This window comes from Trachinotus anak, unplaced genomic scaffold (assembly GCF_046630095.1).
Source record: "Trachinotus anak isolate AG129_WGS33_773 ecotype Australia unplaced genomic scaffold, CSIRO_AGI_Tana_v1 ptg000024l, whole genome shotgun sequence".
NCBI lineage: Eukaryota > Metazoa > Chordata > Actinopteri > Carangiformes > Carangidae > Trachinotus > Trachinotus anak.
The window spans coordinates 13,445,242-13,470,772 of record NW_027273875.1 but is presented as its reverse complement, the minus strand read 5'-3'; the positions used below and the strand labels follow the sequence as shown (position 1 = coordinate 13,470,772).

Sequence of the window (25,531 nt, the reverse complement as noted above, 5' to 3'; positions counted from 1 at the left end):
GTGCATTTACAGTATACAGTATATAGACGGAAGAATTATATATATATATATATATATATATATATATATATATATATATATATATATATATATATATATATATATATATATATATATATATATATATATATATATATATATATATATATACACACACACACACACACACACACACACACACACACACACATATTGTTCACAGCCATTTCTGATTCACAGGCTTGTGGACTGACAGAGAATAAACACAAAACTGCTTACAGGAATGTCAACTGTGGAAAAACTGAGTTCATGTGCAAATATGGTACGCCCTTTGTTTCACTACGGTACCATCTCCAACTTCAGCGTTATAGGAAATAAGGAAATAGCTGGAGATAGCTTTCATTGGGGAATTTTAACAGTCTTGACAACTCGGGCTGAGGTGGAGGGGAGTTATGAGGTGGAAGGGACCTGTGTAATGTTCACTTTCTGTATGACTTTGCTTGGGTCATATGGTTTTTATTGAAGCACAATCACATGAGCTAATGGCTACAAAGGGCTTTGCCAAGACTATGTTGTGTCTCTTTTGACTTGGATCATGAGCTTTGTGACAGAGGCGAGGAACTGAAGGAAGGGCCTAAAGTTTGTAACACCGTGTGTGGACTCACCAAAGATGAAATGGATGAGAAAGGCGGTGAATCATGGTGAGTTTGCCTGCAGTCTAATACATCAAACCTGATGACACATACAGTGTATTTCCATATTCCTTTTTTAAGATAGCAAACTCAGACTGCTCTCCAGCCAGCTCACTTTTTATTTGCAGATCCGTCAGACTTTTGTTTAACAGTGGTGGAATAAAAACAATTTCTGTTGTTGTATTGTATCCAGACCAACAAGGTCCGCTTGTAAGTTTGTGATTAGTGAAAGCAAAAATTTTAACCATTTGTGCTCAGTGGCCTGAGGATCATACAACATAACCACAACATCCTGAGTTTGAATCTGACACAGGAACTTTTACTGTGTTTAACCTGCATTTTTCTTTATAATTCTAATTTTGAGATGTTTAAGAGTGTAAGACTTCACATTAATGCAATGCAAAAATGCTCTTCATCTACTTCAACATTTTACTGAGTTACAAGGCACAAGAATTTGGGATATATTGAAATGAACTCAGTCATAACAATTGGACTCATACATGTCAATACTGAGTAATACATAAAGTATCTGTGAACCACCACACTAGCAATGTTTCACCCTGTTTGCTATTATTGTCACTTTTAGGCTGAAGTTATTCTTGCTGAAGTACCTACAACCTTTCCAAGCAGCTTCCCCAAGAACACACTAACCACTAAACACAGTAGGCTCCCCAATGAGTCATAGCTGTGTTTTATGGAGCCACAGTTGCCACTTTTAATGGCATTAAGCTCTCTGACGTATGCCCCAGACCACCAGTATGGCACGCTGCCTGCAGATCATGGTGTGAAATTGCCCAGAGACTTGGGAGGTGAGAGACTGCAGGCCACTTTCCCCAGTAGAAACAAATAAAGGTGGACCCAGAGGTGACCTGATTGAGCCACAACAGATTTACTGTGTGTTAATTCCCAATACTTGGTTTCCCGTGCCTGAGGACCACAAAACATGATACATCGAGCTTAGTGACTGAGAACTAATTGTTATGCCTACCCCCTCTTCCTTAAAACCTGGAGATTTTGTGTAGCATCTGCTGTCATGTAATCAGCTCCACATGCCTGTTTCACAACAATGCAGCCTCGTTGATAACACAGGGAGTAGGTGAATGCAGCCCATAGCCTGCCTCCAGACAAAAGGCTGCTGCTTTTCCTTTGGAGTCAGCCACACAAACTTGAATAATTTGTCTCTGTGGATGGAGGAATGGGAGGTTTTACATTTATGCCCCCCCCCCCCCCCGAAGTGCAATTCAGGCCCAACATACCTGTGGCCAACTACTTCAAGGAAAAGCAACAGCCATCTGCCATTCATTTTACAACTAAGCTGAGAAATTCAAATTGCATTTTATGTAAATTACATTTGCGTTTTGGTATTGGTTCAACTGGGACCAAAAAGAAAATATGCATATTAATGAAAATGGCAATGTCTCCACATAGACATAAATGATTCACTCAGGCGTTGCAGATTTTGCAATATCTTCTGATTGCACAAGAAATAAGGGGTTGGACAATGTCTGGCCTTCAGCCCATACATTCCTTAAACCTTTCTTAACTTGGCTTTGTCAAGCAAATCAACCTGAAGTGGCAACATGGGAGTGTGTTACCACCTGACATCCAGGGTGCTGCATGCAGCCTCCCCATCCTCACTGCTGGCCTCATGACATGTGGCCTAATAAAAGCAAACTTCTCCCTCCACCACATCAAAGCAAGGGCGACCTGCTGTGGCCCTGATCCTTCGCCAGCTTCCCTGTATCACTTTCAAACACAGCCACACAGGGAAATTTAATAAGAGATGGACAGCTAATGTCTCCCACCCAGGCTCCAGTCAGTCAGCAAACCAGCCAATCAGCCAGTCCGCCAGGTCCGCTGTGAAACCAGACCTCTGCTTTGTATCATGCAGCCAGCCACCAGATAAGCTGTGCAATGGCTGCATAACATGCATGGCTCAACCAAAGGAGGGTATTAAAGACACAACAAAGATAAATTTAAAACAATAACCAAAAAAACAACCTGTCTGTGAAAGGCTGTCTGTTGGTAAATCATATCAGCAGTAGAAAATCTATGCCCAGTGTGTAGCGCTCAGGAAAGCAGCATTTCCTAATAAGAGCCTCAATAAATACAGACAGCAGAACAGGAGTGAAACAAAGTCTCATTGATAAAGTGTTTGAGAATGACAAGGTTAAGGGTTCCTAATAAGATTACAAGAAGGGAGAAATTACATGTAGCATGAAAGAGTTCTGCTGACTGATGCTTTTCCCAGCCTTAATTCCCAAAATTTGAACATTCGTGATGTGAGATCCAAGAAACTGAAAGATCAAACTCCTGGGAGAACACAGTTTAATGCAGTGAGCAGAAATCAGCCAAACTAGGATGGGAAAGCTTTGTTTTTGGTGCGTTCTATTTTATCGACTGTGACATGTTTACCACTTCTTCAGTTTTGAAACAATGGTCTATTATCACTATCATGTGGAGCAGGACTACTCACGTGGCACTGTTATACTGTTTTGGAGTCAACCTGATAACTCATCCTTAACATGGACGTAGTCAGGCACACATGGAATACATAAGCGAGGGCTTTAAAGAAAAGCAGAAATTTCATCCTGTAAAAATACTGATGCTCCATTAAGCAGTTGAAAGCTGGATGTGTTACTGTAGGTTTAGTAAAAATAAGAAAAAGAGTTTTCTTCTAGGTGAACGTAAATTGAAGGCCGCCTTAAGCCTGGTGTTACATTTAGTTTGTCATGCACATCGTCAGTCACTGAGATTTACAGAAACAAGCCTTCACTGAAGATACATATTGACAAATAATAGAAAGAAATATGCTTGCAGTTTATTATTTCATCATTCCACAGATTGCCGTTATACAGTTATCATACACGTGCCCAGCTGCGTTACAGCTGATGATTTACGTATGGTTTCAATCTTAAATTTAAATCTTTCTGCATTGGTTTCATGGACACAGGTGACACCCTCCTGTTGTCTGGATCTAATTTTTCATCTGCACTGGACCAGATTCCTTTGAAGCACCATATACACAGGGTTATTTTTTTGAGATAGCCATTTTTATAAATGACTTAAAAACATGTCTTGAAGAATACGTACTCTAGAAAAGCAGAGAAGACCTCTCTCCATGTACTACGGCAACACTTTAATATTGAAATTCAGCAATATTATTTTAAACTTTATTGCTGGGAAGCTGATTTAGAACCAGAATACTTCTCCTCAAAGCTACCTGCAAGTGTCTTCTATCAGTTGTCAAATTTAATTACTGCTACATTTGATGGCACTACAGGGTTAAAACCCATATCCCTGCATATGAAAAACATGGCACCAAAGAAAAGAGCTGATAATGGCAAGACAAGGTGGTGAAAATTTTCAAAATATAATGTACACTTCAACTTGTTTTTTTAAGTGTGCATTTTGTAAGTGGCTAAAATATATTATAGCCATTTTTATAACCCAAATCTACTGCTGGTAATACAAACCCAGGTCAAATAACCTGAACTATCACTTTAAGATTCATAAAAGAGAAATCTCAGAAAGCAAAGATCTTGATGTGTAGCTTTGATAACAAAGGATTATGGGTAGGGATTATGCGAGTTGATAAGGAGGAATATGCACAGAGATCACAAGTAGCTGGCGTCAGTCACTTTAACAGCATCAAACAACAAGCTTCACCACCTTTTTGTGTCCCCTGGACACATTGTTGCAGTGCATTTGTCTATTGGGTTGTGTTGTGTGTATTTGTAGCACAAGATGTTTTATTAATTTGCTTCTGTTTTTTGCATGTGTTTTCTTAAGATGCAGTGTGTCGACCTCTCTCAGCCACCATACATTTAGCTGTGTTTGATGGTTTTAAAAATTTGTGTACAGATTGCTTGTTACATTACACACTGAAATGTATGTCACAGAAAAGTACAATCCTTTCCACTTATGCGATATACAAGCATTATAAAAATGTTCCTTTCAGCTTCACTGCAAATTTTAGCCAGATCTTAGAATAAGTCACAGTGGTGCAAATGTATGTCCATGTGCATATGTGAGCAATCAAACGTGTGTGTGTGTGCTTAGTCCTGACAGTTGTTATAGTAGAGTAAAATGAATCAAATGATATCGACCTCAGTAGTTCGGTCCAGATAATATTTCACCTCTGAGTTGAGAGCGCTTGTACTGACAAGCAGTGATGGAATGAGTGTCAGATTAGAGTTGGAGTTATGCAACAACATCTACCAAGCCAACGAGTACAATACAGTACCAGCCATGAATAATGGCTTCATTTTGGATTCATTACACACAATCATTATCCAGAAATATGACAAACTATATCCAGTGTGTCTGTTTCAAAACACAACCTGCCATTTGTTGTTTCCTCTGGTGGTTTCAAGCAGTTTGCTGCCTATAGTGTTTTGTTATCTGGCTTATTTTCTTATTCTGGGACTCTGCTGAGAAGATGGCAGACTTGGATACTGGCTTGGAGTTCATGGTCTGGTATTAGAGTTAAAACCTCCCAAAGTGCAGTGGTTTGAAGTCAGCCACCTGCTAGCGCTAATTGCCCAGTCTTATTCAGTGGAGAGGCCCTTTATTCCCGCGTGGACTGGGAGGAAAACAGGGAATGGAATGCAAATTGTTGAAAGTCAGTGTTAAATGTCTGCGGGATGAATGAAAGGAGTCACCCAGGTCAACACATCAGGTGAACTTTAATAAGCATGGGTCGTTCAAGAGCTCAGCCCTGCTGTGACATGTATGTGTTTGTGAGAGGTGGAGAGAGAAAGAGAAACCAGAATTTGATCATCCTAAAAGCAGTTCAGTGTGATTACGAGTCACAGTGAAGGAGACAAAATTGTCTGAAGCAAATTTAATGACAATCCATCCAATAACTGTCAAGACATTTCACCCAAATCACAAATTGGATGATATGGATGTCTGTATAAAATTAGGCAATCCATCAAATAGTTGTTGAGATATTTCAGTCTGGACCGAGGTGAACTGTCTGACAGGCCGACAGAGCCGTGCCAAATGCATCATATGAAATATTCAAAATGCACAAAATCTGAGGCTGAAAAAAAATCACCAACTAATGCACTATTTATTCTTGTTTAAAAAATGCACACATTAGACAGCAACAGCTTTTTGACTTTACACCATCAGCTGGGATAATTTATTGGTTCCTAAGGCATTTTTTAAATTTTGTCCCTACCTCAGTTTGTAGACACCACAGATTCCCTCAGTAAAAAGATTGGACTATAGAATAACAGCATAAATACAGAACACAAACTGAGAAGTGTAAATATTATATTTAGTATATATTTAATTAGTTCATGATAAATGGGCTGCATTTAAACAGCACTTTTCTAGTCTTACTGACCACTCAAAGCGCTTTACACATGGTACATTCACCCACACGCACACACACACACACGGTACATCACCGGGGGCAATTTGGGGCTTATTATCTCTGCCCATGCAGACTGGAGGAGCCAGGATCAAACCACCGATCTTCCAATTCGTGGTCGATCTGCTCTACCTTCACAGCTACAGCATATTTATTTTCTTCCTCTCAAATTTACCATAATACTTTTCCACTCTTGCATAAAACTTTCACACGTTAGTGGCAAACATTTGCACACTGGATATGTGTTCATGTATTACCTGGGCGATGTTCTTGTTGAGTAAGTAGACTCCATATTCAAAATGAAACCGTTCTCCTCTCGGGTACAAGGGGAATCTGTGAAAGAAAAGAGAAACAGAAAAAATACAATTGAAATAAACAGGAACAGGTGATTTACTCCATGCAATATATTATTAACAGGGTCTGAAAACAAAGGTGTTAAGAGCCTTCAAACAAATACTCATAAGCCAACAAAGCATAGTCAATTCTACAACAGCTTTCTATCCACCCTGAATATCATAATATACTATAGATCCAGCCACGTGAAAAAGTTAATAAAGCGTTGTGGAATTGTTTGTTCATTTTACTTCGATGGATTCAAACAACTGTTGCTCATTGGCTCTGCAACAGGCAATGAATTCTACCCGTTACTGAAAGTACTCATTCATGTAGCCACTGATGTTTCCAGTGGGTAGCACTTGCAGATGGTTCAAGAAGCCAGGTCCGGGTCTATGATCCCATCCCACAGGCACCACCTCTGTAACTTGTTAAACTGAAATATCAAACAAGGCAAAGGCGTCCAAACAGCCTGTCCATCCGCCTCTCAACAGGAACAAAGAGAACTTTTCCTTTCAGCCTGGTGGGAAAGTCCCACCGGTGCCAGTCAGATGTTCCAGTTAGGACTGCACATGGCACATGACTGCACATATGGAGATAGCCCTGGGTGTTGGGGTAGGGTACGCTGACATCCAGAGTGGGAAAGTTCTCTCTGCTACCAGGAACTTAAGGCTGGACTCATCCCTTCCTGTCATTATGTGCTTATGTCTACGGATCTCCCACTGAGGAGGATACAGTATATTGGGAAAGAAGCTCCAAAAGACTGAGCAGGGCTTTGGTTGGATCACTCACTCACTCACTCACTCACTCACTCACTCACTCACTCACTCACTCACTCACTCACTCACTCACACACTCACACACACACACACACACACACACACACTCTCACACACACACACACACACACACACACACACACACACACACACGCCTGTCTGTGTCAACGGGTTATCTACATTCGTATTTTAGCTCCATCTGAGCTCCATTTCTAAATGCAACAATGGGACAATGTCTTATTTTTAGAGGTGTTTCACTGCCTTTTCCTGCACATGAAGTTGACATCTGGTCTTTGTAAGAGCAAAAATCCAACATCAAACATGTGAGATGTTACCAAGGTAACATACACACACACACACCATAGACACAGCATCCATGCAGTCAGTCAAATAAACAGCTGTGACTTTTTTGTAGCAACAGTTTATGTCAAATGGAAACAAGTGGCGAAGAAATGTTATTATAAGATAAGCCTTTCCATCTGAAAACTGATTAACAAAGCATGTGTCACTGTTGACATCAAAACAACAGCACCTTGATGCATCTGTTTTATAGTAACTTCCACAACTGATAAAAATAAAAAATAAAAATAAATCGCCATCTTTTTTAAATGAGCAGTCGGTCTGTCATGCGACAGCATTTTCATTTGCTATTGCAGTAAAAAAAAAAAAAAAAGAAAATTAAAAAAAAAAGGTATTTTGTTGAGCTACTTTATCATGAAGACATGGTTGGAAAAACTGAAGGTTCTTCAACGGGAGTTTCAGAACAAATCCTAAAATGAGACACAACCACATCCTTAAATAATTCATGAAAGCTATATCCTAAGTTGCCAACATATATATGTATGACAATGGGCTCAAATTAGGTTCGATCAGATTTGAGTTTGAAAAGTGACAATCCCAAATACTTCCACAGTTTGTAGTTGTAAATTAACCTCTGTAAACTTGTAAAGTAAATACACAGCACATTAAATGTTCACCATTATTTTCTACAGCACTGTCAAATATAATTAAACCCACCTGGCTCATGGAAAAGCCTGCACCATCATCCTGCTTGAAAGTCTACAACACCTATCAGGACCTCCGCAGGGATGAAGGTGACAGAACCACCTACCCTCTGATTGGGCTCTGCTTCGTGGTTGGGCTGTCATTGTCCACTCAAAAACAGGGTCAAAATTTGTACCTGTAACTTCAGCGTCACACACGTTGTGGGAACTTTGACAACTGAAATTTACACATAGTTTACTGCTCTGTATCCAAACACAGATGTTCACAAAAGCAAATCTTGCGAGGCAGCTGGATTTCTCTGATGCACCTGGTTAAAAATCAAAAGGTTGATGTACAAACAGAAACTTTGGAATTATTTACTCTTATTTATTTATCAATTTACAAGCTCAAAAATCTTTTTGACCCTAATTTGATCCCATGTTTGACCAATTCAATAAGACAGGTGCCTCTGTATCAATAAGACGGTGCTGCCAGGAGCAGAGGATGTGTTCTGATATACATACAGTACAGTATGTGTAGACATGTGTTGAAGGCTTTGCACATGTGTGTGCGTGTACGAGAGTGCACTGGTGAATAAGTGCATCCGGCACGCCTCCTTCCTGTGCGTGTGCCCCCTGGGGACTGGGTCATGGTCTTAATCCTGTGTGGGGCTCTTCGCCCCCTCTTACTATGACCTATAGGTGCCTGAGGCAACGAGAGAAATCGGCAGAAAATACACATCCTCAGTGCTGGCACTTCATTGGACTCTACTGTCAGCTGAGATCATGTTAACAGCTCCGTACCTCTGCAGGTTAATGTACTGACTTAGATGTGCCTGTGGCATGTTGAAGGCCAGGTTTTACTCAGATCTTAATGTTCTGAGAGAACAAACCTTTGATGACACCTACATGTCAGCATTTCAGCTGAAAAGCATTTTTCAGCTGAACTTATTACTAACGTGATATTTAACTTATTTTAACCCGAGGTTTCCATGTCTTTTATTTGGCTTTAATCTATTTCTAGCATGATTGGTTTTTCTACTTATATCTGAGCCTGTCCGGAGATCTCAGACAAAAAAATCTGACCTGGTGCTCACTGTAAACACCTCCTCACTCACACATTACACTGCAACTCTGAAGTAAACTCTCAGCAGATGGAGATCATTCTAGCCCTAGAATGTATTCTAACAGGATGCTATTGCAAATGCTGGCAAGAAAAAATTGAGACACTGTAACCAGAGGGCCACACAGCCAGCCGCTTGTTGGTCTTCCATATCCCCGATATGCAGTCAAGGCCCCATGGAGAAAGCGACATGCCAGAGGTCATATCTCAGCACTCGGAAATAACTAACAGAGAGAGGAAGAACAACACAACAAGCATTCGCCTCACACCGCTGGCATTCCCAATATCACTTCCCCACGAGCAGATAGGATTTGTTTGCTGATGAACATGCATGACAAGGAAAACAGAGCCACTTCCAACACACACACGCAAACACATGAATACACACACAGGCTCCGTCACAATGAGGTGATTAATGACCGCTGTCCACTGTGTCTGAAATCACACTGGAGAGACTCTGGTTCACCAAACACCAGGAATTCCTCCCGGGGATGTCCCGTAAAGTCAAATATATTATTTCACAGCAGTAGGGAGGAGGGGGGAGGCGGAGGGAGGAAGTCTGATGACGGAGAGGAGAGAGAAGGTGCCAAAGGAGTATGTGAATCACTTAGGGACATTTTATTATTTCATATATTATCTAATCTTCCCAGGTTTACCCCACTGAGACTACAGCACTTTCAAAGGAGACCTTACCAAGAAAGCATCAAAATAAGCATATCAGATTCAAGGCAAACTTTCAGCAATGCAAAAAGTCACAATGAAGCATTAAGTTATTTTTCTGTCTTTTACAGTTTTCACCTAAGTCAGCCGTTGAATATAAACCTTGGGGACAAATAGCCATTGCCATCATTTTTGCTTTGACAGTGGAAACGCTCGTGGTATGTGTATGGGAGAGACATAAGAAAGCAGAGTAAGAGGAGACAGACAGCCATCTTTAATCACTCAGCCAGCAGCAGCGGCATAAACTGAAGCAGCCCTCTACGCTAAACAGGATGAAATAAATTACACTCCTGGAGGAATATGCAGGCCTAAATCAGTACCCGGTCAGTCGATCAGGATGCAGCGTCCAGAATAAACAGACACAAAACAGAAAGATTCACACACAGAGTAGGAGACGCACTGTTTATGGCACTTTCCCACTGGATCGAAACAATTTGTTATTGTGTTGTTTGCAAGTGAGGTCATGCTTGCTTCACCTCTTGCACCTTGTGCACAATATTGTTGGGTCTTTTGTTTAATTTTGTTGTACATTTAAATCAAATCAAATCATCTCTATCTTAGCAGTGCTCCTTGTATTTCCTCACTCTCCTTAATCAAGCTGTTTCTTCCGTCAGCACATCCCTCTCCTGCTCCCCTCAGTGGCAGCTCTGTTGAAGGGTCATGTCTGCGAAACTAACACAGCAAACCGAATATGACAGGCACCATAATCAACACGCCCACTCACTTTAGCGTCCATTTAAAAGACTGATTGCTCAAACATGAAGGCTGCTTTCATTTAGCTAATATTCAACTCTGCATGCACTGGACAAAAAGATGAAAAAGAAATGACAGCGAGTTACAAGCAGAAGTAAACCTGTCACTTTTTTTTCTGTCATAAAAAATAAATCAGTCCTCTGTTTTCTTTATCTCACCACAGGATAGTTAACGTGCAAGTGCTGGCTCTGTCTATAGACATAGAAATATGTAATTAATAAGTGTGGAGCCATGAAACTGTAAAAGGACAAAAGCTACATCTCACAGGAAAGTCCCCTGTCTTTATGAGTGAGAATATGTACACCCCCGGTCTGCCAGCTCTTTAACTGCAGGGTCTAGACACCCATTCTCCACAGAGACAACCTTCAAATGCAAAAGGAGGGACTCTTGTTAAAAGGAGGAAACAACCGTTAAACATGCAGCTACAATAATGAGATCAAGCAACAGTTCATTGCACTTTTCTTCCTGTCCAAATCTTTTAAAAATCCCTCCCGGCCCTGTCTTTTGCCCTGCTGAGGGATCTTGTAATAGCAGGCTGAGTTATATTTCTTTCATCTGTCAGTGATCCACCAGCACCACTGTCTACACTGTCTCCTTGGACTGCACCTTGGGGGCCTCCAAGGAGGTGTCAGCAGCACATGATGTCTTTTATAGCCTCCGGTTAAAATGGCCATATTTGAGGGCTATTTGTGCAAAGAGAAAAGGTGAGGTTACGATGGCCCAGTTAAAGCTTTGTATATGCATTTCAGCCTGTTTGAAACTGACATTGCTTTCTGAAATTTTACAAAACAACAGTGACAGAGCCAAAACAGGGGGCACCAAGTCCACCTGAGCTCTGTTGTTTTCAGTTAAAATGGCCATCGTCTCTCCAGGCAGCCCTGTTAAAAGCAATCTATTAGAGAAACAAGACCACGAGGTCAGCGGGTGCTTCTTGTGCAAACTAGAGAGCATGTATGTTTAAGCATGCCCCAGTATATTAGACTCCTCTTGGGTCCATTGTATTAAATGGAGGAGTGTAAAGGAGGACACAGACCTGCAGGTGGGTGGTCGTGCACAGCGTTACTGAGTTTCATGAGAATATGGTGGGAAGACTGCTGGTGACTGGCTGACCTGCTGTAATGTACACATAGGCTGAGGTCTCCACATGTGTTGGCTTGCCTGTTTAGAAATCCTAATTAATACTCCAAATGTGCAAAACAACAGTTGTGCACATGGTGGAGATGAGGCTTGGCCAGTGCTTACAACCGTTTTAATGGGGGTGGTGGTGTGGGGGGCCAGGATGGTGAGTTTCACAATGTCTTTAATGTGCAATTTCAAACAGTACGGGACCATAAATCATCTGGGCCTGCTTTTTAAAAAAACACCTGCCTTGCAACTGTCAAGGCTCTAATGGCAGAGGTTACTATATAAATCACGGTGAGCTGTAATTTTCAATATCTGAGAAATGATTACACTGAGCATCTGTCAGTGAATGCTATTTTAATGACTGCTGCTGCACTTAAGACCCCAGTATAACCGTTTCGCCATCTTGGTCTATGCCGTTAAAGTGTCTCTTGAGTGATGTGGCGGTTGCTCGCTCTGTCACACTGGGTTTTCATTGAGACTCTTAAGAATATCCAGCAGTCCGCTGACCCCAGTTCCCAAACCCGACACACTAATTTTCTCCTTCCTTTGTTTTCCTCCATTGTTTTAATCTCAGGCAGAGGTGGAGATGTGTGGCTCATTCTAGCACTCTACACAGTATTCACGAGCCAAAACCTTACTCAAAGCACCATCACTTTAACCCATTAGCAGTCTTTAAAAAATGACATACAAAACCTACTTTGGATAATTATTCCAATTCACAGCAGCCTCAGGTCAACACCAGTTTTCATGACCACAGCTGTTTTAACAAGGCTAAGAGTCTACAGCAGTTTTGTGTGACTGCACTTAGGCACAGTGGTGCCTTTAGCTAAATGCTAACTCAGTCATGCTCACACTGACAACACTTACATGCTGATGCTAAGCAGGTTTGATGTCCACCATTTTAGCATTCTAAATTGTGCTAATTAGCATCAAACTCAAGTCCAGCTGATGCTGAATGATAGGTTTTGCAGCTATTTGGTCCTGATAATGTTTAAAATGTTCCTACAATTCATCCTGTGGGGGAACATGAATCTGTGTACAAAATTTGATCACAGCTATTGAGACATTTCTCATAGAACCACAGTTGTCAAACGCATGGTGGCGCTAGAGGAAAAGTCAGGGGTTCACCAAAGTCAGTAGAATTCATCCACTGTAAATCATGAATGTTTGTGCCAATCTATCAAAAAGAGATATTTCAGTCTGTACCAAAGTGCTGCACTGACCGACAGAGAGGCCAGCTGTGCCATCCCTTCAGTCATGCTGCTAGTGTGCCTAAAAAGATGGCAAGAGCTGATACTGTCATAAAGACTGTTACATGTACATCAATTTTTCAATCTATGAATGAGTAAACCATACTATTGAATGTTCTCAGCTGGCTGGGCCATTCCTTTGAACCTACAGCACCCGACAGAAAGCCGTTCAGCACAGATGCTTCTTGTTATCTTTTTAATGAAGTATAGACAAAGGCTGGCCAAATAGGCTACACAACAGCAGGACTCCAAGATGAAGGGCTGCTTATGGAACTAACCTGTCAACCTAGAAGAGACTCCATGACTTCTTCAGAGCGATTATAAACATACCATTCCTGCCATTGTCCTTGAGATTTTTGGCAGAAAACCTCAAAAGACAAGTAAACATTCTGTCCAGTCCCAGGGTGCCTTTGTAGTTGACATACAGACCTAAATAATGAGCCATTTGTTCAAACTCGATTTAAGCTCTCTGGCTCTCAAGCTGACTGCCTCTGTCATCTCTTCTATGAAGAATACAGTAACTATATAACTGAACCACTAGCTAACATGCATATGACACTGCTTAGATAACAGGATTTTTTCTACAGTGCTAGACAAGGGGCAGTCTCTCTTAACCCACTACTGTGTCATTAAAATTCTCATTTCATACAGAGAAAACAACACAGGAGAATAGTACTGCACTTAAACCATACAGATCTTTAATTCCAGTCCTCTGCTGTACTGTAGGACAGTGCGAGGAAACAATAAAGACAGCACAGTTACAGAGGGAGAATGCTATCAGGTGCAAAAGATGAAATCTCATTGATTTGCATTGTATAATAGTAGTAGCAGAAATTACAAAATGTCTGTAGATGAAATCAATCCTACCTGAATGGCTAGATACCACAGAGGTGAGAGAGAAGGTATGGCTTGTTGTAGTTTGGATGAATTAACTCTTTAACTACCAATGAAGACTAAAAAGCCTGTGCTTATGTGAGCGTTTCTATATTGTAGGTTGAGCAGGAAGTGTAACCTGTCCTGCAGCCTCACACTGCTTTTCCCCTTCACTGCTGTGCAACCTGAGGCAGGACAGGGTAGTTAGGGTGTAATTCCCCCTCTCCTTCTATGCACATGGTCCATGTTAAGAGACATGAAACTGCTGAAGCCCCGGAACAATAACCTCTTTTCTTAGAGCTCACAGGTTCCTCTCATCTTAAGCTGGCCTCCCTCCTGTGGCATTCAGGTTCAGTGCCTCCACCAACAGTCTCTTCTGTGACTGAACCCAGGAGTGATGTGTAAATCCCACTTATATCCGTTTTTCCTTTAGCCAATGATCGAGAAAAAAAAAAAAAAACTGATTTGCCTCAATACTTTGGGTGAAAGACTATATGAGGCAGTGCTTGCTTTTTAATGGCTGAGTTCTGGTCTCAATCAAACACTGGACATCTGGATCGTATCTCCCTCCCTCCCCCCCCCATGCAATCAGATACAGTGGAACTGTGCTCTCCACGGGACAAAATGTGGAAGCAACATGTCGTTAGAGTCCACTGATTTCAGAGAAGATCTCCGACAGGGAGGAGGATGATGTGGAGATCCCAAAAAGGCCAAATCATGCTAACTGCCAAACAGACCAGTCATCTTCCTCACTTTACTTTCAAACATTATTCCAGGGCCGGTTTCAAACTCTGGTCTGTGCCCAAGTGCTGGAGGGTGACACAGTTCAGACCAACATATGTCAAAATACCATATGATATGAAATAAAGCAGCCATTATTCTAACCCCCACTTGACTCCAGGTGGAGAATAAAATGATATTAGCCAAAGTCAAAAGGTGGAATATATTCTATATTATCCACACTGAATGTGCCGTGTTAGCAACACCGCCATTAACAGGCAAATATTTCTTTCTCAAATGTAGCCAGCACTCTTAAAGATAAACAATAGAGATTCTACGTTTGATAGTAACTGGAAAAAAATATTTTAGCTACTGAAATCTGTATCCACACCAGGTTCTGCAACAGAGCCACAGAGCAAACTTAAAAGGATGGGAGGATCTAAAAAGAGCATGAGGTTTCATCACAGTGCAAAAGTGGAGTCAGGACAATTACCATTCAACAGGGGCCTACAGTGCAACATACAACTAAACCAACATAAGGTTCCTATGTGCATGTTCCTATGTGCATGCCGTTATAATTGACTGACTGCTTGCTAATCCTACCACACTTTGAGAAACCGATCCCAAGCCACCTCACTTATCACTGCTGGCTGCCTCTTTCCGACACTTTAATCACCACTTTTTTGTTCACATTTAGAGCTCAGCTAGTTGCTTTCCATCTCCCCACACATCATTTTGCTGTGTGCCTGCAGCCCACTGGGACCCCTCAGGGGTCATAAACATGTGCAGGGGGGTTAAAAGTTTGCTCGAGTGTTTGGCCCCACTCAGGGACACCTCATGGCGCTGCTGATTGTTATGTCTGTTCAACAGTCAGCACAGCCTGCAAGTTTATTTTTTGTTGCTGGACGCTGGTGTAAATATCCTGGATGGTGGGACTGGAAATGTATAAAGTGACTCCCAGTGAGCCTCTACAGCTGTTGTCATATCATAATCACCCATACAGAGAGATGGCCACTCACTCACTGTGTTGTCTGATAATGTCTCTTTTTCTCACACTTTCTCCCAGATGTTTTTGTTCTTAGTGTGACAAATGAGGATGTGAAAGTGTCAGGACTGATTTGCACATCATTCCTATGTGCCTTGACTGAGGAGAAGCAGTGACTTGTTTTGGACTGAGAGTACAGCACAATGTGGTGCCGGTAAATACATGAGTTGTTGACCCTTATAGGGTTACTCTCATGGTTGGCTACGCCATGAACACAGGTGAGAACAGAAACAAAAGAATGGTGAGGACCTCTGGCCTGCAGACCTGTTACAACAACCTGAATTGACATCAACATGTGGCCTGCATCTCTTCTCTTACCAATTTAAATAATTTACTACACCAGGTTTCAACTGACCCCACGACTCGCTCCTTTACACCAGACAGCTGAATACTCAAAATACAAAGGCCCTTTTAAACTAAAATAACAGATAAAAAAGAAGAAATGAAATATTCTGCTCATATCAAGCTTGACTCTGAACTTTCATCTTCATTCACCTCTTCCAGTGGCTTTGAACTTATAGTATTCACCAACTCTAAGGGGTAATCATATTCAACTACGGCTGTTAGCAACAATGCTGATTATAACGTAATCTTCTTAACGACTCCCCCTCTCACTGATTGAAGGGGGTCTTGCACGTGTGGAATGTCGATATGTATGTAAGGTGCATACCTGAGCATATGTGCTCCAAGCGTGCAATTATATTGCAGCAGGGTTTTTAATTCTGACTTGATGCATAGTTACAAGACCATAACACGAACAAATAATAATTTCATTACATTGGCCTGTGCTGTAATTACAGTGCTCGTACAGATCACGGCCCTGACAAAGCCCCAGGCGAGATTAAATTCTCAGTTTATCATTTGCTGGCCTCTATCTCAACATAGTATTTCTCAGTCGTTAATGGTGCTTGATTCAAAAATGATATCATGCTGTGAAGATAGGAAGCAAAGTGGTTACAGCCTGAGGGTGTGATAGAGACAAGGACACATGATGGGGACCATGATTTACAGTCTCAGCAGAGCTTCATAATGCACGCACCAAATACCTGAGTAAACTGAAAAAAGGGGAATTTTAAGCTGTTACCAAGGGTAAAACAAAACAGCTTTAGAGGAAAGCACCTCCTGCCCAAGATATGCAGGGCTGTAGATGCAAAAAAAAAAAGCATCTGTACTGAGGTTTTCTCAGCAACGTGGTTGGTACACCCAATCTGAACATTCCATATTTGTCTTTGCCTCTGAATCCAGAGGCCAAGCCTCAGTGAAGACGCACCACTGCAGACTGCTCAACTGTCTGTGCTGGAGAGTCCACAACGCCAAACACCAAATGTAGTAAATGCGACAAAGCATGCAAAAGCACTGGCCCTCACACATGGCTGTTAGAGATGCCTAACAAGACAAAGGAAATAAATAATTTACCATTCGAAACACCAGAGTCAAATCAAAACCTGAAGATGCACATAAGACTGTACGTCAACGCTACTGAATATCTGGTTCTGGTTTTGCATATGAAAACAAGATTTCTTTGTTTGGACTGTAGTTGTGTGCAGAAAGTGCAACTTATTGATACCAAATAGACAACTTATCTCTAGTTCAGTGAGCCTATAGGACCTACATTTACATTTACTAATTTTCCAGATGCTTTTATCAAAAGTGATTTACAAGTGAAGGACAACAGTAAAGCTACAGTGCAGAGGGAAACCTTTGTGTAAGTTTTAGGTAATACATCTATTTAATAAGTACTGGGGCATTGTATAAGGACCACAGAGTTAAACTGTTTCTATGAAAACAAACAAGGACGAATGGGGCACTTCATCTGAAGTGGTTATGGATATGGGCAATGGGTAGGGAAAAGTGAATTAAGATGCTGTTGGGTGACAAAACAAATAATGCATTATAGGCGTTTAAAGAAATGTGCAGGAGACATTTTATCCAATCCAATTTAAATCCCCTTGGAACTGATCTGTTTTTGCTTATGGACAAAATACTCCAGCCACCACCAGCTGATGGAAGACAGGGTACTGTAGCAGGCTGCAGCTGCAGGGTGTGAGGACAAATATAATCCCTCTGCACTGCAAAAGAAGCTAACTACTGTTGCTGCAGTTACTGTAACCCAGTTTACCCAAAACGACTGCCACCCTGACCTAAACAAATGGCTGAAAAGTGCATGGAGAGATGGGCAGGTACCACATCAGGTCATACTTCACTGTTACTGTCCCAACTAACATGAACAAACAGTGGAGATCGTACACCAAAAAATCCAGACACCTCTGAGGGACTTTCAAGACTTTCAAGAAGATTTAGATTTTTTTCCCCAGATGTTAGATGGTGACATCAATGAGGGTTGTTGAAAATATGCAGCTCATACATTTTCAAGGAATCTTCTTTATTTATGAGAATATTATTATAAGAAACAGTTCATTCCAGCTCAACTGAAACACCCCATTTATAGACCTGTCGGACATTTATTTTTGGAAAGCATTTGATTACAGGTCTCATGGTCCAGTCTGAAGACTTTAGGCCAGCCATTTCCACCCTGTCTAAAAATGGATTTCAGTTCAGATGCTCTGACCTAAAATGCTTAGTTTAGCTAAGCAGTATAAGCCTCTCTAGGTTCCACACATGCCTGGTACCATTACATGACTGAATTTACGATCTGCTGAAATCTTAAACAAAGGGCCTCTAAGAGAATACGAAGTATAACATGGCAGGCAGTTCATAGATGACAATATTCCTCGTCTTATGTGCCTCCTATGGTTTTGACAGATTACTAAAAGCCTAAGTGCTGCCAGAGCGCATCAGAATGACACTCCACCACTTTTTTCTCTAAGCGTGGAAATAAACTAATGGATGTTTCAAAAGTGGTTGCTGATTGGCTGGAAAAGTGTTGTGTTACTTGGTCTGAGCCACTTTGTTTATATCCAGTTTATTCACAGAGCCAGGACCGTGTAGGAACACCAGATTGTTTTCCAGCATATACATAACAGACAATTAGTGAACTATGAGGAGATATTCATTGCACAAAAGTACAGTGGATTAGAATCGCTTATTCCACCTTTAATGCCGCTTTCATTTTACAGCCCCTCTTCTCCAGTGAGTATTTGAATTAGGGTCAAGGTTTTAGAGTACGCCAAAGACTTTTCAAAAGATGCAACAATGCAAATTTTCCAAATTGTCAGATAGTAAGCAGCTGTTCGCAAAATTGAAAATAGCTGCAGTGAAAAAGATTCACTCTGCCTTGCACACACCCAGCCAACAAGACACACAGACAGGATTGGGTGACACAAGCAGAGTCACAGGGATTTGCTACAAAGTTGGAAAGATAATATGGTACTTGAGTACAGAAATTCTTAAACGCCAAAAGTACAAAGTAAATATAAAACAGATTTTCGTGCTCTACAATCTTCAAGTGAAGATTTGAAAGTATGCAGGGAGAGGTTTGAAGAGTAGAACAGGTTCTGGGAGAGATCAAGGGAGAATCATGGCTGTAAATGTTTTGACATCCAAACAAATATGAGTTTATATGATGCATGTTTTTATATTTATATTTTATCAAGATACTAAAACTTAGACAATGGAACGAGACAGAGCACATTACCAGCACTTGGCTGGCAATGAGGGAAAAGTTGGAAACAAGAACGATGAGTTGCACAATCTTCGTAGTCGGTGTCCAAAACACACACATACTTCTCTTGTCCGGTTGGATTCACAGCACTGTAAAATGTACTTTTGGGCTCAGGATATACATTTAATATGGTTAAAATGATTGTTGCACAATCTTAGTACCAAGGTGAACATTCATTTATTAATCCAACATCTGAAATCATTATATTGATGTTGATAAATAACATTCTTTTCACATAGAGACTAAGATTGTGCAACACTGGCAGTTGGCAGTTTTCAGTGTTTCAGTATTGCAAACCTTAGAAGCAGAAATCACTGCACAATTTTGGACACAAATTTTTTTGACACTAAAACTGGATGCACAATTTTTCCCATACATACTGATGCATGGTTTATTTTAAAACATGATAACTCCCACATATTATATCTATAATTGTATTATCACCCCTGGTGTTAAGGGCGCGGACTGTGTAGTTTAAAACAATATACAGTGACAGTAAATCTAAAAATATTATTTTGCCTTTATTTTGCTTTACGTAAGTAATTAATGATGTTTACATGAAGGCATCGTTTCCTGACTCACCATGATCAAATCAGCCAAAACAGTTATATCCACAGTCATCAGAATACTCTATCAGATGGACTCACCATGTTATAAAAAAGGTTGGTGCTGTGTTGAGAACTAATGTGGTCCTAACACTAAATGAACTGCAGGGCTTGTTTCATGCTCACAACACTTGATGCCACAGTCTGCACGCAGTCGTGAAAACAGAGTCCCTTATCTGAACATCAGTATATATGATCCAAATATTTTGGGAAAGTGGAACTAATCATAGAGTCCACACAATGAATGCTGCAAGAGAGTCATTAATAAAAATAAAAAAAACACATCTACACTACACGACACAAGTTGTCACTGAGTATTACAATGTACTATTTGTACAGCAAGGTGGACAGCAAGGTGGACAGACTTTGCAAAATTTGTATGCATTTTTGATGAAAGAAATGCATGTGAATATATTCTAAAATAAGACATTTGGTGTTTCTGTGTCACATTTTGGGCCCACTTACTCTCTCTCCTTCTCAGTGAGTCTGTCAGTGATGGTGTCCTTGATGGAGGAGCGTGAACCTTTGTGGATCACTGGATATCTAAGAGGGATCTGCAGGAAGCACGAGATCATCAGGACCAGGTGTGCTGTGTAACCCAGGGCGACTGCCACGCTCCCATCATCCTTTGCTGCAGGACACAAAGTCAAAAAGCAGCTCCAGTAAGTCACACATAGGACAGAGTTTTGTTCAGCAGAGAAGAAGTGTTTTTTAAGGCGATCTACATCGACACACAAAAGCCTCAAAGCGTTTAATCTATTGTAAATTAAATTCAAATAAATTCAAATTTAATCACCCTGAGTCAGCATTTCATCATATCAAAAACTTCAAAGTTTTTTGTTTGGACTGTATTTTCATTGCAAAATAAATTGTGCTTACATAAACCGTGTCCACATCTTGTGAATCCAAACAAAAACGTTTAAACATCCAACCAGAAATAGCTTGGTATCCAAGCACTCACAGGAGGAAGAGCAGTTACACTCATGTAGGAAAGTGTTTCAAAAGTGATGCAAAATGTGGCAAAGCATACATAGTCTCGGAAACATTGGCTGTAGTCGGATACCCAATTTCTTTGAGATATGTGCTTGAGAAGCAAAACCATCACGTATAACTATCTACTCTGAGTCCAAATAACTTCAAGGGTGGAAAACTAGATGCCTCTGTGAACATTTTCTGACAGGGAGCGAAACAGCAAACCATCTCACTTTAAGCACAAGAAATGGTTTCAAGACAATGCGCTAAGTGGTTTCACGTTCTCCGACAGCAGCAGGACACTGCTTGAGGCGAAGACTTCAAATCACCATGGTTTTTATCTTAATGCTTTGAAAAAATTGGCCATGGCAGCAGTGAGTGGTCGATTACTTGGCTCATACTGTGTGTTTTTCAGTGTAACACAAAAAGCCTGTTTTGTATCAGTCTTCTTCCTGCTTCTTGCTCCATGGCAACTAAAGTACCCGGACTAAACAGCTTCCTGACCTTTGGTCCGTTTGAATGATGTGTCACACTAACAGGAATATTAGGTCAACTAAAGGACATGCCACTATGAACAACACCTTAGGGTGCAACTGGAGACTGCTGATACCTGGTCAGGCTGAGCTGACAAGGTAGGCTTAGTTTAAATGTAAAACATAAATGGGCTTTAGTGCCACCCTGCTCCACTTTGACCCCCAGTGGGATTAGGACTCCAACTACCTCTGACCCTGGTCTCTAATGTGGGACATCCTCCCCTGTAGGCTTATTTTTTAACTGACTTTGACAACACTCCAGACAGTTCTGGACTTGAACAGGCTCCTCTCTGAGACAGACCTCACATAAATGAGAGCAGGGGTCAGCAATGGGGTAAAATGGAGGGGTAAAATGCATGCTTCTCCATGCTTTCTTCCTGTCATCTCTATACAAGGTCTCTGCAGGCCTTTGCAAGATGTCTGATGGTCACAGCTGTTAGAGAGTGAATATTAATTGGAGTCATATTTCACAAACAACAAGCCACCCAACCAGGTGGAAGGGGATATGGGAGGAGAGGAAGGGTAGTTAGCAGTAAATGTATTAGGATGTTCTCTGTTAGCCCTTTTATTTCCTGCAACAGCACATGCTCAGTCGTTTACTCACTGCTAGGTGTCCACCTATGCAGGACTGGCAGGCAGAAGCAGACACAGGTCTCCACCTTATGGGAACAAGTGATTGCTGCAAACACAAACGGGCTGGCTGTCACTACTGTGCACTTCTGTGTGCTCTTGAAAGATGTTAACAGGTGGAGTGTGACAGCAGGGAGCGGAGGAGACTGGGAGTTTTGAATTATGGGTTCAGAGGCCTGCGTGGTCTCACCAGCTGTGAGGAAGGGGAGCTTGAGAACACTGAGTGGACAGTGGCTGGTGTGTTCTCAGTATTAGACAAGTGCTGCAGACCAAAGCTAATCATTCATTACCCATTCAGTCCCCAGTTCATCTGAGTAACTGAGAAGTCATTAAGTCATCAAGTTTTCCTATTCGTGTCTTCCTGTATGTGTCATGATAAATCCCATTTATCATGACACATACAGCGTGACCCTTACTCTAAACCCCCCCCCTGAAAATGATAACAAGGGCTTTGTGTGTGCTGTTACTGACTGTTACTTTTTCTTATGTTCTGTTGCCTAATACTGTGTCTTTGATATCCAACCATGTGTTTTTTGTGGCTGTCTCACTGGGGTGGTGCAACCACAGACTTTTGACAAGGCTCTATAAGACTGTGGTGGTGCTGAACATCTCCTCCATCAGCAGCCAACAAGAGATCAGAAAGGCCAAGTGTTCAAAAACACAGAAGAATGTAACCCAGCCTACACTGCATGTAGGGCTCCAAACTTTTCTCATACTCTCCTATCTCCCTTTTTATTTATTTTTCAGTTCCATAAGTATGGAGCCGTCCTCCTCATTGTTGGTGCTTCATTTTACAGCAATACCTAACAGCTAATTGTCTGTGCTCAGGTTTATTATTATTATTATTTTATTAAACTATTCTGACTTTCATTTTTTACTGTACTGATAAAAAAAAGTTGTATTAGGAGAAAAATAAAACAAATAAAAAAAATACACCCAGCAAGGTTTGTGCATGTGTTAATTTACATTCAAATACGGCCTCTGCCATAGGTCGCTGCTGACTCATCTCACATATTGGAGGAAAGACATGATGTCATGTGTGGGTAAACAATGATTTTCAATGTATAGAACAAGCCAGAGTAAAGGAGCAATACTGTTATTGCCATCTACAGTAGCCAAAATGATGATATCATAGATAATGTATGTATGACATCATTTGCCTTCAAATAAAATAAATAATAAATAAATGTTTTATTGCATTAAAGCAAAGAAAAAACATTTGCTCTGCGTGCCTTACCACTGCTTATCCTCATTTAACCCTGAAACACACAAGCAGGCACATGATGAATTACCTTGAAAGTCTTCAGAGTTTGGCAGCTTCACTCCACAGACGACATAATCTGACTGATTAGCCTGTGAAATTAAATAAGAGGTTTCATATTAAAGATATTAAAGATGGAGACATGATGAAAACCTGCGTGGGACAAAACATCAGCTTTGCCGCTGGCACAGGAACTCACTTTAAATCATGCAGTCATTGTAGAGTGGTGTCAGCAATTAAAGCTTTTGGTTTGTTTGCCAACAGTTTTAGAAAATTGACTAATCAGAGAAGCAAGTTAAACAGAGATGTGATGACTTTAGATGATCTTCTGAAGTAGCACTGACATTCAGAATGAAACATTACTTCAGAATAAAAAAGGGTGCTGTTGCACACACACTATTTGCACCATTTCTGATTTATCAAAGCCTTGGCTGTGTAACCAGATAATTCAGTGCAGTTGCCCTGTCAACAATTTGTTGTGCAACAGGGTACCATCCGGTCCAACTCACCACATCAATGGGATAGATGTAGGAAAGCTCAGAGAGGAGCTGACGACAGCGGAAGGTGAGCTGGGCGTTGGACTTGAGAAACTGCTCCCTGCCGAGACAAAACCAGAAACAAGGATGACACGATGAGACAAGAGCTGCAGTTAAGGGTGGTGGACACAGGGAGTGGTAGGGCAAAGGAGACACTACAGAAAGTGCAGAGATGAGGTGGTAGAGGAAGGAGGGTAGCCAGAAGAAAACAGGAGAGCTCATCCAGGCTAGTTACAGCTTCACTGGGACCCTCTGCAAGGTACAAAGGTAATTAAAGATTAATGATGAACAGAGCAGACAGTTTATGCATGCTGCATAATGTGTGATTACAGGTTAATGTCGGTCTAAGACCAGTCTGCTTCTTGTCTAGGCCACGCCTGATGAGAGGTAATTGACTCAGCACTGAGCTATATTAAGTGTAACTGTTAAAAAAACAAGTAAAATAACACAACTGCCAAATTACAAGCCTTTTTTTATGTGGAGCAGGACAGTCCCAATTAGCTTTGCTGGGTCCATCCACCCCAGCTTATCACATTATCAAAACAGGCTGGAGACATTCAGCAATTATGAAAGGTGGAGAAGTCTCAGTGTTTGCCGTCGTAGTTTTCACTGTTGCCCGTGGTTTGACCTGAGTCAGGTTACACTGTGTGAGAGTGAGTATAAGTTGTTTATGGTGTAGTAAAATAATCTCTATGTTCAAGACTCAAAATGTTATGCACTTGTGACACATTAAAACAAATGCAAAAAACATTTTGACATTTCTTGCTGTTGCTAGTAATAACCAGTCAATATATGACCAGAACAGCAGGTGAAACAAGTTGTTAAATATCAGCAACTACAGTCTGAAAAACCTTTGTGGGGAAAATGTCCCTAATTTTTCCTGTTTGGTATTAAAAAAAATCTAAATTGAAAATTCAAATTCCAGAAATTTTATGTAGAACCTCTATGTGCTGTATTATAATCAAATGAATGAATGTGTCGACCTGAGACTGTCTGAAATGTGTCTCTACAACATCTAATAGCAATACAGTATCAGTGAGACACCTGTGTCAGCGTATGGCAGTTCGTCTCATCACAGTCTTTAAATTTAAAAGAAGGCTCTGTCTGTACTAGAGACCAAAGGTAAATTATATGGAATACAAGATATGTAAACAGGAAATGTAACACACATCTAGTTACTGAACTGTGTTAAATCCACCACATTTCAAATGTTGGCAAGTTGGCAACTAACATGACTAACTGTGGCTGGACGGTGTGTGTGTGTGTGTGTGTGTGTGTGTGTCAGAGAAGACACAAGAAAGAGAGAGAGAGAGACAGAGACAGAGAGTGGAAGACTCTCCCTCTTTGGGTGTCCTGTACAACACTTACACCGCTACTTGTGGGAAATAGTCCATCATTTCAAGCAGATGAAAAGAGATTTTGGGGGAAAATGGTTATTGAATGTGATGCATCCTCCCATCCATGTTCCTCGCCTTTGACATGAATTTCCTATGTGGCTTTGCCTGTGGTTAGCAGTCTCTTATCATCACCATTTTCTTGTGTGTGGCTGCTTTGTGTAAGTGAGAGAGGAGAGAGATTGGTAGTTTGACCTGAAACAACACATCTGTCCAGCAG

General features: G+C 41.0%; 1 protein-coding gene across 2 annotated transcripts in view; it reads right to left on the bottom strand.

The window, feature by feature from the left end:
* Nucleotides 1-25,531, bottom strand: part of uvrag (UV radiation resistance associated gene) — an 87,700-nt gene that overhangs the window by 31,371 nt on the left and 30,798 nt on the right. For both annotated transcript variants that reach the window (XM_071460474.1, XM_071460473.1), the window contains exons 10-13: nucleotides 23,891-23,978; nucleotides 23,413-23,473; nucleotides 20,451-20,616; nucleotides 6,312-6,387 (exon numbers count right to left, since the gene is read on the bottom strand). In XM_071460474.1, coding sequence (XP_071316575.1) covers nucleotides 6,312-6,387; nucleotides 20,451-20,616; nucleotides 23,413-23,473; nucleotides 23,891-23,978 — 391 coding nt within the window. The remainder of the gene's footprint in view (nucleotides 1-6,311; nucleotides 6,388-20,450; nucleotides 20,617-23,412; nucleotides 23,474-23,890; nucleotides 23,979-25,531) is intronic.